The sequence below is a fragment of the Protopterus annectens genome, chromosome 7.part0 (assembly GCF_019279795.1).
Source record: "Protopterus annectens isolate FY-2018-M chromosome 7.part0, PAN1.0, whole genome shotgun sequence".
Taxonomy (NCBI): Eukaryota; Metazoa; Chordata; order Ceratodontiformes; family Protopteridae; genus Protopterus; species Protopterus annectens.
In genome coordinates, this window is record NC_056739.1 from 1,226,863,416 (window position 1) to 1,226,876,551 (window position 13,136).

Below are 13,136 nucleotides of genomic sequence, written 5' to 3' on the forward strand. Positions count from 1 at the left end.
TTATAGCCCCTAGTTTGCAGTCGTCTGTGAACTTGGTCAGCCATAGTCCTCCTGTGCTTGCCTGCATCTCTGAGAAGTATATGCCAAACAGGAGGGGTCCTAGATTGAGCCCTGGGGAATGCCACTTGTAACTGGTTTAGAGTCAGACCTAGCTCCAGCAACTCTTACCATGAGGATTCTGTCCGTGAGCAAGTTGGCAACCCATCTCATGAAGTAGGGGTTTATGTTCAGGCCGGTGAGCTTGTCTATAATACCTGAGTGGGAAATGGTGTCGAAGGCCTTTGTGAGGTCTAGGTAGGCTGTGTGGACCACCTTTCTCTCATCTATAGCGTTGTTAAAGGTCTCAAAGATGTCCACCAGGTTTAGGAGGCATGATCTGCCCTTAACAAAGCTGAACTGGGTAGGGTCCAGTGTTTGGAGGTTTCCAATATCTCTGTTAATGAGATCCATGATGATGTGCTCCATAGTTTTGCTGACCAAGCTTGTCAGGCTTATAGAGCAATAGTTCCCGGGGCCTGTTGTGGCTCCACCTTTGTGGAGCGGAATAACTGTTGCTGTGCACCACTCTGTGGGCACGTAGCCTGTGGAGAGGCTGATTTTAAACAGTGTGTTTAGATGAGGGGTTAGTTCATCTTTGAGCTCATGTAGGACACAGCCTGGGACACCATCCGGTCCCATTGATGCTGTATTTTTGGCTTTGGAGAAGGCTGTTTTAACCTGAGTGTCTGATTTCAGGGGCACTACATTCTTCTGGTATAGTTATGGGCCCTTTTGGGGGTGATGCTTGCACTGAACCTGTCTGCTAGGATGTTGGCTATATTGGTTGGTTCAGTGTATTTTGTGCCATTCTGCACTAACTCCGAGCAGATCTGAGAATTGCCTGGCATACATGCATGCATAGCATGCTTTGTTTACATTTCAGTTATACATCCTTAAACAAAAGCCATAAAGAAGGCTGCTTAGTTCACTAGCATACACAGCCTACCATTCTTATTACACTAAAATACTGTACTGCAATGACTAGTTTAATCATATTACAAGTAGCCTGCCATTATTTCTTAAAATGCTGTCTGATTCCTTTATGCATAAAAAGCTAGGATCCCTAGATTCTTGCTAGACAAGTATGAAGGTATGATTTACAATACAGAGATAAGACGATCCACAGCTCCAAATACATAAAAAGACATTTTCAGCTGTCTATATAAACCATAATATCTTGCAGCAGAATTACTACACAGAGTAAAAAACAACATTGCTTAGCTCTAGGAAAAGCAGTAACAGAGTAGATAATGTTTGAACTTCTATGTGAACCTAAATACTAGGCATTCTTTGCTTATCAGAAGCACTTAGACTCAGTTCCACTTTGGCAAAAATAGAATGCTGCTTGGACAAGCTAATCCTCATTGAAAAGGTACAGAGCAATCTAAAGAGCACCATACTTTGTTTTTAATGTATGCATGTATATTCTTTTGATTTGTTCTTTGATGTTAGCTGTATTACAACTAATAAGAGTAATGCAGAATAACAGTGTTTTTTTTACCTTGGAAAGGACCCTCTTTTTGTTTCCAGATATTCACTGAGCCCTTTTTGCACCATTTCCAGCAGTTTATTGCACTCTCTCAAATTTTCCAGCAATCTGGGTTCAGGGCAAAGTGAGATCACCTAAGAAATAGCAGAAGTGATTTGGTAAGGTAGGTCCCACAAAATAAAAGATGAAAAGAACAGTGTGAAAGATACTTACCATGATAAAAGATCTTCAAGGAAATGTCAGCGTAACAGCAAATCATAACATTTGTGTTCAACCACCTGTTCTTTATTCCCAGACAGTTTTCAATGACTGTATCCTTATTCTTTACTAGGATTAATGCTAGTCCCCCTCTAACAGTCCAAGTGAGACTGATCTGTGGAAAGCACATTCACATACAGTCAATGCTAATAGGAGGTTCTTCTGTTCTCCAGGTCCTCTTTCACCCTCACAGGGAAATTAAATAATCTAAAAAAGCTGTAAAAAAATAGATTAAAAAACAACTATCATCACTGCAAATTATAACCTCCTTAGATGGGTGGAAGGAGTGCTACTTAACCATTATTATCACCTCTCCTAAATGGCCAGTATATTAGATACCTTACACGGTTTACTATCAAAATTTCGAAACAAACTCCGTCGACTGTACTATCGTCGAACACGGAAGTTCGAAAACGGTAATATTGATGTAAAAAAAACAATCTAGGAACAGGTTTTAACATGGGTCGAGGTAGGTGGGTTGTTTGTAGTTCGGAATAACACTGAACACCTATCTCAACCCATGTTAAAACTGGTTCCTAGATTGTTTTTTTGACATTGTTTTGAAATTTTGATAGTAAACCACATTACACACTTGTATTATTTTCTTCAGGGATCACCACTGTGAGAATAAATCATAATATCTGTGTAGACTCCCAAGCAGTATTTGGACAGTACAGTTGTGCAAGTTAAACTTACCATAACAGTAGATGTTCGAATAGTCACTACTGCAGTAGCCTTAGCCTCAGCTATACGGGTTATAATCCTGACATGGATTTAACAGCTGTCCAGTTTTCAAAAGCTTCAGTGCATTCCATGTACCCAAACTGTCAGGTAGCTTGAGCTGAACTGACAAAAAGACAATTTGGGGAAAAAAGCCCATCACAGCCTTCCTGCCATCACAGAGAGGGAGGGTGTGCATGAAAGGGCAATGCTAGAAGCAACAAAAATTATATGTCCACACCAAGGCATAAAAAGTGCAACAAAACATGGGTGATGGAATGAGGGAGTGGCCACTCTAGCAGTGACCACTTGAACATCTACTGTTATGGTAAGTTTAACTTACAGAACTGTACTATGCTCATCACATTGATCTCGGTTGCAGTAACCTTAGCTATATGAGTAGATTATCTTATCTAACTACATCTGAGAGGTGGAAGGAGACAATTCTAGGAGCCCCAGGAGAATGGTTTTAGCAAAGCTTGATCTGGACCTACAGAAGGAATCAAGCTTAGCATGTTTAGTAAAAATATGTAAAGAGGAACAAGTAGCCATTTCTAGAATACTTCCTGAAACCAATCCTTATCAGAAAAAGCCATAGATGAAGTCAAGGCCTTGACAGAGTGGGCCTTGACTGCTTGGAATGGTTTTGCTGTGGTAAGTATAACAAAAGATAATAGCCTTAGACAACCATTTGAAAACAATCTGTTTTGACACAAAATGTCCCTTTTCCTTACCTTCACAAGAAATAAGCAATTTAGGACTTCCAAGATGGCTCTACACTGATCAAAAGTATAACTTCAGCTCTCCAGTGTGAAAACAGAAACTGAACCATGGAGTGTCACTGATAAGTATTTTTGGTAAAATTCAGTTACTGGCCAATAAATACCCTGCCTGGATGTCAACAAAGAAGACATTTGGAAAACTTGAAAGAATATCAACCAGAAATGGTTAAGAAAAAACATTGTCTGGGAATGATTCTGCAGCTGTTCAGCAGAAAGCTGTTCAAGCTTCAGCTTTAGTTCAAGAGATGGCTTCCTGTAATTTAGAGGAAAATATAAATCAAACATAGTCAGAGGTGATTAAAACAAATGAAACATTAAAGGAATATATTGATTCAAACAACAAAAGGCTGAACAAAATAGAAGAATCTTTAACTGGCCATTTAGAAGGACTGATAAACCTGAAAAATCAGAGGTTGACATGAAGAAAAAGCTGATTGAATATGAGGTTTCTACAGAACTGTTTAAAAAAAATAGTAGAGTTAGAAGACAGAGCATGCAGAGACAAACTGATATTTTCTGCTGAACCAGAGAAACTGGCAGGAACAGGCTGTATTAATTTTATGACAGCATATATAAGCAACTGGAGGAACAGGCTGTATTCATTTTATGAAAGCACAAATAAGCAACTGGACTGGTGTTCCACAGCAAAATTTGTTATCTGAAAAAGGGCAAATTGATTGCATGCTCCAAACCTGGCCACAAGAAAGCAGTCAAGACCTACATTAGTAAAGATGTAATCATGCCAGCAGAAAAAGTTGTTCCTGACAAAACTGTGGCAGAGGAGCAAAGTATTAAAAACTGCAGACAGCATAGCATTTGTAGAAAATGATTATTCATTGTACACCAAGATGAAAAGAAGCAAATACTATCTCAGCAATTAGGGGATGTCAATAGGCAAGTGTGAGATGAAATCTGTCATATCCAGTCGTATTTTTTCCTGGAGGATTAAAGTCTTTTTTAAGGCAGAACAGGATAAGGATGAAATAAAAACGTTTATGCAACAAAAGGTGAGTCAGCAAGCATATGCAAACTCTGCTTCTTATTCTTCTGCGGGTAAGGTTCAGAGTAAGACCTTGCCAGTGAAACATTTTCCAGTGTGCTAAAGGAAAATGCTTGAGAGACAGAAAAAAAAAACAGGAGTCAATTAGGAGAATCAGCAGTACCTTGGACTTGAACCAGACTTGTGCTGGGAGATGGAGATGAAGAGGAAGAATAACTGCAACTATGGAATTAGTGAATAAAAGGAATAATGGTTAGAAGGACACTAAAATGGGGAAAACTAACTGTAGGTAACACAGTTTTGTTATTATTAGTGCTTATATAAAACATTTCATAATATAAACTGCACATTATATATAGTAAAACAGTTTTGTGTAGTGTGCAGTCGGGATACTTTAAATGTGGAGGGAGTCTTTTCAGTGACTGTTGCATGTGTTAAATAATTAAAATAAACAAGTACTTTCTTAGTTGTAAGAAATATAGGATTTACAGTATAAGGATGCTTTGTTCTCAAATGCAGTTGGAAAGTATTGGAACCAAATCCCCCATGAACTTACATCACTGTCTTCATTTACACTTTTTAAACACAGTCTGAAACTCTATCTTAAAACCCATTGGTTATGTCCCTGTACAAATCCAGACTAATCTCATACTATATCCCAAATACCCTCCCTTAAGACCTAATTCCTGCTCTATCTGTGTCTTTTTAGATCAAGGCCTATCCTTGGCAAAAATAAGAAGTTATGTTCCTACCATAACGTTCCATGTTAGTTGTCTTCTCTCGCCTTCTTTCTTGCTTGATGGGTTCGGAGCCGATCCCTCGGCTCCGACTCGGCACTTGCTTTAGCTCGAGAACTCCTTTTACCAGCTCGAGGCAGCCCCATATCCCATGATGCAAGGCAGGAAGTACCCAGATCTCGTTTGTTGACAAAAGGGCAATAACACCAAGCATAAAAATACTTCCCAAAGGAAGAAGAAACTTACAGATGGAAAAAGGACCAGGTTATAATGGTCTTTAGCATAATAGTTTCTTATACAAGGTCTGTCCAGGCCAGGGGGAAGGAGGGAGGGTCGCAAGAAAGAAGGCGAGAAGACAACTAACATGGAACGTTATGGTAGGAACATAACTTCTTAATGTCAAGTTGTCAATCTCGCCTTCATCCTTGCTTGATGGGAGACCGTCCCTAGCACCTCTATCCTGGGTGGCTCAATGGAACAAACTCTTGAGGACTGTAGAGCCAAAACTGGCTCTGTCCCTGGAGGCCAAGTCCAATTTGTAATGGGAAACAAAAGTGTGAGGAGTGGCCCAAGTGGCCGCTGCACAAATAGTGTCCAAAGGCAGTCTAGCTTGAAAAGCTGTAGAAGTAGCTAAACTCCTAGTTGAATGTGCTTTAGGTTTTGAGCACAGCTGTTTTCCCCTGATCGTATAAATTTCAGTGATGACCGAAGAAAGCCATCTGGACAAAGTCACTTTAGAAACAGGAAGGCCTTTTTTATTATCCGCATAGGAAACAAAAAGTTGATCAGATTTCCTAAATTTTTTTGTTCTGTCCAAATAATATCTAAGCTGACGGTGGACGTCAAGATAATGTAGCTTTTGTTCAGCTCTATCTGAATAGTTAGGAAAAAATACAGGGAGATCAATGGATTGATTCAGATTGTTTTTTGAAGCGACCTTAGGTAAAAATGATGGATTAGTTCTCAAAGATACTCTGTCTTTGTGAAAAATCAAATAGGGGGGTCGAACCGAAAGAGCATGAAGTTCAGACACCCTCCTGACAGATGTAATAGCCACTAGGAATAAAGTTTTCCAAGAAAGATATTTCAGGGAACAAGAAGCAGCTGGCTCGAAGGGGGGAAGAATCAAGGATGTCAGCACTAAATTTAGATCCCACTGAGGAGGAGGATTCCTGATTGGAGGCTTTAGTAGGAAAATTCCTTTCAAGAAGGCCCTGCAGAGCCTATGGGACATAATATTATGATCTGCTATCCCAACATGAAAATTAGAAATAGCAGCCAACTGAACTCTGACTGTGGAAGAAGAGGAGCCTGCATGAAAAATCTCTGCTAAGAAGTCCAGAACTGCCTGAACAGGGGCAGTAAAAGGATCAATATTTTGGGCCTTAGCCCAATAAGAGAAACGTTTCCATTTGCTCGTGTAAATCCTCCTGGTAGAGGATTTTAGTGAAGCTACTATGATATCTCTAACTGGGTTAGAGATCAAAGGAAGCCTGGCTAGGGAAGGAAGTGGAGCAACCATGCTGTGAGGTTGAGAGAAGGGATTGACCGGTGCAGCTGACCGGATTGGTGAATCAGTAGATCTGGCACTGGGTCCAGATGCCACGGCTGCACCAAAAGGTGATGATGGAGGAACGGAACCAAACTTGTCGAGGCCAGTAAGGGGCAATGAGAATCAATTTGGCTCTCAAAGCGGTAGCTTTCTGGATCACCTGAGGGATCAGAGGAAATGGGGGAAGGCATAAAGAAGTCCCTGGGGCCAATCCTGGGTCAGAGCGTCTCTGGGGATGGCCTGATAGAGGGAAGAGGCTGAAGAAGTCTGGACATTTGCTGTTTTGGGGAGTAGCAAAAGATCGCAACATGGACGACCCCATTCCAGAAAAATCTCTTCCGCTATGGATTGCTTGAGAGACCACTCGTGAGGCATGAGAATAGCTCTGCTCAATCTGTCCGCTATAATGTTGGTTTTCCCAGGGATATGCGTTGCTACCAGAAACCGATGAGAGGAGATCGCCCATTGCCATAGTCTGAGCGCTTCTCGACACAAGGGGTAGGACTTGGTTCCGCCCTGTTTGTTGATATACCAAACTACAGACATGTTGTCTGTGTGGACTGCAATTGTCCCTACGGGAAGAAAGTCGTTGAGGGCTTGCAACGTTAAAAGCACTGCTCTCATCTCCAGGACATTTATGTGCAGATGGTACTCGAACGGTTGCCACGTCCCATGAACCATCCTGCCCTGATAATGACCCCCCCACCCGATCAGGGAGGCATCCGTGGTGACAGTGGCTATCGGGGACGGGGGTACAAAGCACCTGCCTTGGTGAACCTGAGACGATGTGATCCACCAAGCAAGATGTTCTTTGCATGTCTGTGTCACCAGAATCTGGTGACGCATAGGGAGTTGCTGGTATGACCACTGTGTGAACAGCATCCACTGAAGGAGGCGCATGTAGAATCGAGCCAGGGAAGAAGAGTAATGGCCGCAGCCATGAGACCTAATACCTTTAGAACCATTCTGGCCTGTACTTTCTTGCTGGCCAGAATGATCCTGACATGAGTCTGAATGTCTGAAACTCTTTGTTCTGTAAGGGTAGCTGACATCCGAACAGTGTCTAAGTTTGCGCCTATGAAGGTAATAGACTGGCAGGGCGATAAGGATGACTTTTCGAAGTTGATTGAGATGCCTAAATGAGAACAAAGGTCTATTGTGTAATCCCTGGCTTGTATAAGCTGATGCCTGGTGGTGGCTGACAGGAGCCAGTCGTCGAGATACGGAAACACCTGGAATCCTTGACGTCTCAGGTGAGCCGTGACCACTGCCATGCATTTGGTGAACACCCTGGGGGCTGTAGTGAGACCAAAGGGCAGGGCTCTGAACTGGAAATGACTGGACCCCAGCCGAAAGCGGAGAAATCTCCTGGAGCGTCTGTGAATTTTGATGTGATAGTACGCATCCTGAAGATCTATTGAGCACATCCAGTTGTCCTTCTGTAAGAAGGGCAGAATTGACTGAAGAGTGACCATTCGGAATCTTGTCTTCCTGACAGACTTGTTGAGTCTGCTGAGATCCAATATTGGTCTCCAGTCTCCCGTCTTTTTTGGGGACCAAAAAGAACCTTGAGTAGATTCCGGGCTCTGAATGGTCTATTATAACTGGCTGAATGGCTCTTTTTTGCAGTAGTTTTGCGATTTCTGACTCTGCAATGTCCCTTAGACCGGGTGGTACATCTGGAAGGGAACTTGAGGGGAAGGGACTTTCCTCGAAAGGAATTATGTAACCCTTGGATATAATCGACTGTACCCATCTGTCTTGAGTGAGGGAATGCCAGGCTTCTGGGTACAGTGATAATCTTCCCCCGACTGCCTCCAAGGAGGGACAGCCGGGCAACACCTCAGGGATGCTGAAAGGGCTTCTCAAGACGAGACTCCCTGTGGCCCTGGTTCTTGGACCCCTCTGCCTCTAGAGCGTCTGTTGTTGTTACCCCTCTGCCTCTAGGGGTAAACTGACCACGTGAATCCGGCGTGACTCCTTGGGATTTACGGAACCACATCTTCCCACCCTTCTGTCCTTTGGGATAAGGCCTAGAAGGGGTGGAAAAACGGACTCCAACAGCAGAAAGAGTCTTGCCGTCCTGCTCACACCTGGTCAAGGTTTCCTTCACCTGAGGGCCAAACAAAGCTGACCCATCAAAGGGAGAATTTGTGAAGGACGCCTTAAAGGGATCCGCAAAATCACATAGCCGCATCCAGGCTTGGCGTCTAAGAGCCACACCTGTGCCTGCGGCTCTACTCGCTCCATCAGCAGCATAAGATATTAGCCGCATGGAGGAGTTAGCAATGGAATTGAGGGTTCCTAGCTGCGAAGCAATCTTTTCTTGGGCCCCTGCAGCTGTAGGATCCTGAACTACTTCTCCCAGCTCCTTCAGGATATCTCTCTGGAGTCTGGTGAAGTGACAAAGATAATTCAGCGAACGCATAGCAAAGGTCGCTGAGGAAAACATCCGCTTGCCATACCTATCCATGGTCCTAGAGTCCTTATTAGGAGGATGGACGGGCACAGAAGGATCTGCAAGTTCCTTTTGGTGGCCGCAGCCACCACCATGGCATCAGCGGGACACCCTCGGTAAGGAATTGTTTGTCACTAGGGGCAGTTATAAATTTAGAAGGCCTCCTAGGGACTGGCTCTACAGAGTCAGGAGCTGTCACGCCTTCGAGCAATAACCTGCATCAGGGGTCGAAAGGCGGAGACACCCAGGAGGTGGAGGGCCGAGATCCAAACGCCTCTAGGTATACTGACTCATCCTCAGAGGGATTGTTGGTGGGCCAGTTTCCCTCTGTTTCAGAAGTTCTAGGATGTCTGAGAAGGAGACATCCTCAGAGGGGATCTAGGGGATCCCTCTGACTCATCAAAGTCAGTATCCGAAGTGACAGACTCGGGGAGTCTACATGCTTCCTCTTACAACTCCTCTACCTAGGAGGATCTCCCGAAACATCAGGAGAATCCTCGGAAGAGGGGAAATTCCCAATGGGGAAACCTGAGGCGGAGGACCTCTGGGTCCTGTAGCAAGAGAAGTGGCAGAGATGTCAACAGGTACAATAGAGGGAGGAGCTACGGGAAGAGACTGCTGACTGATACTAGTGGCCAGTACACTCTTCATCACCTCGAATGCTCCCTCCCAGGCAGGTCCGAGAGGCCCGCTCCAAGAGCTAGGAACTCCAGGGCCACCGAAGGAAGTCTCCGAGGCAGATGTCGGAGCCGAGCTCACCAAGGCCGAGGCTCCAAGGGGAAGAGCGGGCTCGGACAAGGGTCCGATGCCACTCACCCTCGGAGGAGACCATGGAAGCCCGACCCCGAATCCCTCTAAGGAAGAGGAGATAAGAGTAGGGGCTGAAGGAACAGAAGGGGTATCCGTCCTCCAACCGTAGCAGTTACCAAAGCCGAAGACTCCAACTCCAAGCTCTGGGGTAGAGTTGAAGGAGGAACTGTAACGGGGTGTGGACCAACAGTCGTCTGCTGAGACGGACTGTGTAGCATTTGGGCCAGTACCTGTGACTTGAGCAATCTACTGACCACTCTCTCGAGGTCATGATCTGACAACCTGGATGACCTTGAAGATCGGCTCCCATGGCTCCGCTCCGATAGAAGAGGCGAGGCCGGAGCCGAAAGTATCGGCTCCAAGGAAGGAGACCTCGACCTCTTCCTGGAATGGGCCATCGGAGCCGATATTACTGATCCTGTCGGCACCGATTTCTCGGAGCCGGCAGAACGTCTCGATGTATCGGCTCCAGCCGGAGCCGATACAGCCACCAAAGTAACGGTGTCGGAGCCGATCGGAGCCGACACCGATGCCTGTGCCACATGGGTGTCGGAACCGATCGGAGCCGACACCGATGCCCGTGCCACGTGGGTGTCGGAGCCGGTAGGAACCGACCCCACAGTGGTCAAAGCAGATTCGGCACCGATAGCCATCGGAGCCGAAAGCTTAGTGGATCCAGAATCGGCTCCAGCCAGAGCCGATCTCGACTCTATACGAGTCGGAGCCGAGGCCACAGGCTTAGAAACAGAAGCCTGGGTCTTGGCAGATTTAGTTGACTTTTGAGGGGCCGACTTAGCCGGAGAGCCCTCCGGCTTAAGAAGGCCCCTGAGAATCAACTTATTCGTCTCTCCTGCAGGACTCTCTGGCTGAAGGGTGACAAATAGCACAGGAGTCCTGCAGGTGAAGAGGGCCCAAACAGTACAGGCAAGAAGTGTGACCGTCTGTCAGAGACATCTTCTGACAGCACGAGTCACACTTCTTAAAACCTGAAACCCTCTCTTTAGACATGGTGCCCTAACACAACACACACACACCAGTCCAAGTAAATTAAACTAATACCAAAAGGTATTTAGTAAAAAACACCAACACACACACCCTAACAGGGGGGGGATGGGATAGGGAAACTAACTGACTAAAAAAATTTAAAAGAGACAGGGAATTCTGTCAGAAAAAGTTAAATTTAGAGTTAAACTATCAAAACAAAATAGTTTTTAACTAAAAGGGGCTTAAATGTCACAAAAGTGAATTACTTACCAGGAGCTGATAAAGAGAAGACCTCCCAAGCGAAGCGGCAAACGAGATCTGGGTACTTCCTGCCTTGCATCATGGGATATGGGGCTGCCTCGAGCTGGTAAAAGGAGTTCTCGAGCTAAAGCAAGTGCCGAGTCGGAGCCGAGGGATCGGCTCCGAACCCATCAAGCAAGAATGAAGGCGAGATTGACAACTTAACATCATATCTTATCATAATAGAGATAATTTAAAAAACCTAGTTAAATTCTTCTGCATATAATTCTAAAGCATCCTACCTAAGGCAGGCAACAAGTATTGTTTAAACTGTGAGCATTGCTGAACTGTTGAAATATGAAGTATGTATTTGTTTAACAATTGCTTTCTAGTTACTAATGAAGTCTTGTACATAAAGTCTAAAATATCTTATCTAATGCTTGTAACATGTTTTTTGTATAAACTGTGAAGATTCCTGAACTGTTTAAAATTTGTAGTATTTAACTGTATAACAACTAGTACCTGTATGTTAGTAGTCTAGTAATCTCTTGGAGCTTATCTCCCCAGAACTCTACTGAAAATGGACATAAATCCAGTTAGACTATCCCGGTCAACAAATGTAAAATAAAAATAAATAAATAAATAAATGAGAAAAAAGGATGCACATCTCCCTATCCAAGGGAAAATTAAAAATCTCAATTTTAACATCATCTGGGAGACTCTGAGAATGCAGCCATGCAAACCCCCTTAAAACAGTACTGAAAGAATATTCTGTTCGATATAGTATATACTATCTTTTCAAACTACTGCTAGCATGATTATTAGTTTGAATAAAAGCTGCAAGAATAATATGAAATATAAAGGGTTAATTTAGAAATAGTGTAAAATGCTGAAAAATATGAAGCAGTAAGTGTGCTGGCATAGCATAGTTATAGTTTGGTATTCATACAAAAGAGTATGTCATTGAAAAACAAAGTCTGTAAAAATAACTGTGCAGATGGCAGCTAGAAGGACATCAGCAAAGTAACATCTACTAAGATAAAGTTGGAACATCAGATAGTGCTGGAACACCACGTTTCAGATAACTGAGTTTCCTTGGACCACCGAGCTTAAATCAAGGACAAATCATAAATTAGAAGAACAAAGAAAAACTGTTATACAAAGAAAGAACTGTAATCAGACTATGAGAAAAATACCAGATCTTCTGGTATAAATGTAACTATGTTTAAACAGACTTTAGCAAACAAAAAGATGCCCAATGCTGAGAGTAAGAACACTTTTAATTCCAAAAAACAGATAAAAACAAATAAAAACAGGAAAGCGCTTTCACGATTGCTCGCTTCTTCAAACCTTAACAAACAGTACGAAAAAACAGGCCTTTAAATACAAAAAACTTCCAGTTAATTAAAACTAATTAAAACTGTTGGGTGTTGACACTTATCAGTGAACTAAGCCTCTCTTCTTTGGGAGAGGCTTTAAAGCAACAGCACTATTCAAACCAGGTGGCACATATGCTTTAAAGTTGACAATCCATTTTAACTCAGCAAATTCAGTCTCATTACTCAAATCTCCTTCCCTTAAACTTTCATTTAATTTTTGTAGTACCAAGAACTTAAAGCTGTGACTCATACCATCTTCAGATACATGTTTTGCTAATGCATTTGTTAATTTATTATTTTGTATATCACTCTGATGCTGCAGAATCCTGTCCTTAAACATACGATTTGTCTTTCCTATGTAATATGAATCACATACATTGCACTTAGCCATATAGACCAAATTTTTTGTACAACAATCTGCATAAAAGGACAGATGCATAGGTTCCATACTTAATGGATGCATAATCAAGTGTGCAGACCACATATAACTGCATGCCTTGCAAGACCGGCATGCATGAGTGCCCTTACACTGGGAGGTAAGGTGCCTATATGGTTCAGTGTGTGTGTATAACAGAGTCGCTGTTTTAAGTTCTTGGTATTTTTAAAACAAAACTTAGGAAATTGTTCTATATGTTCACTGACAGAGGGATCAGTCAACATGATAGACCAATTTTTCTTTATGATTTCA

General features: G+C 43.2%; 1 protein-coding gene across 1 annotated transcript in view; it reads right to left on the reverse strand.

Moving 5' to 3' along the window:
- The window catches only part of DNAH1 (dynein axonemal heavy chain 1), a 5,225,710-nt gene that overhangs the window by 3,334,831 nt on the left and 1,877,743 nt on the right, over window positions 1–13,136 (reverse strand). Inside the window, exon 23 of the mRNA XM_044076389.1 lies at window positions 1,541–1,662. Within this exon, the coding sequence (XP_043932324.1) occupies window positions 1,541–1,662 (122 nt within the window). The remainder of the gene's footprint in view (window positions 1–1,540; window positions 1,663–13,136) is intronic.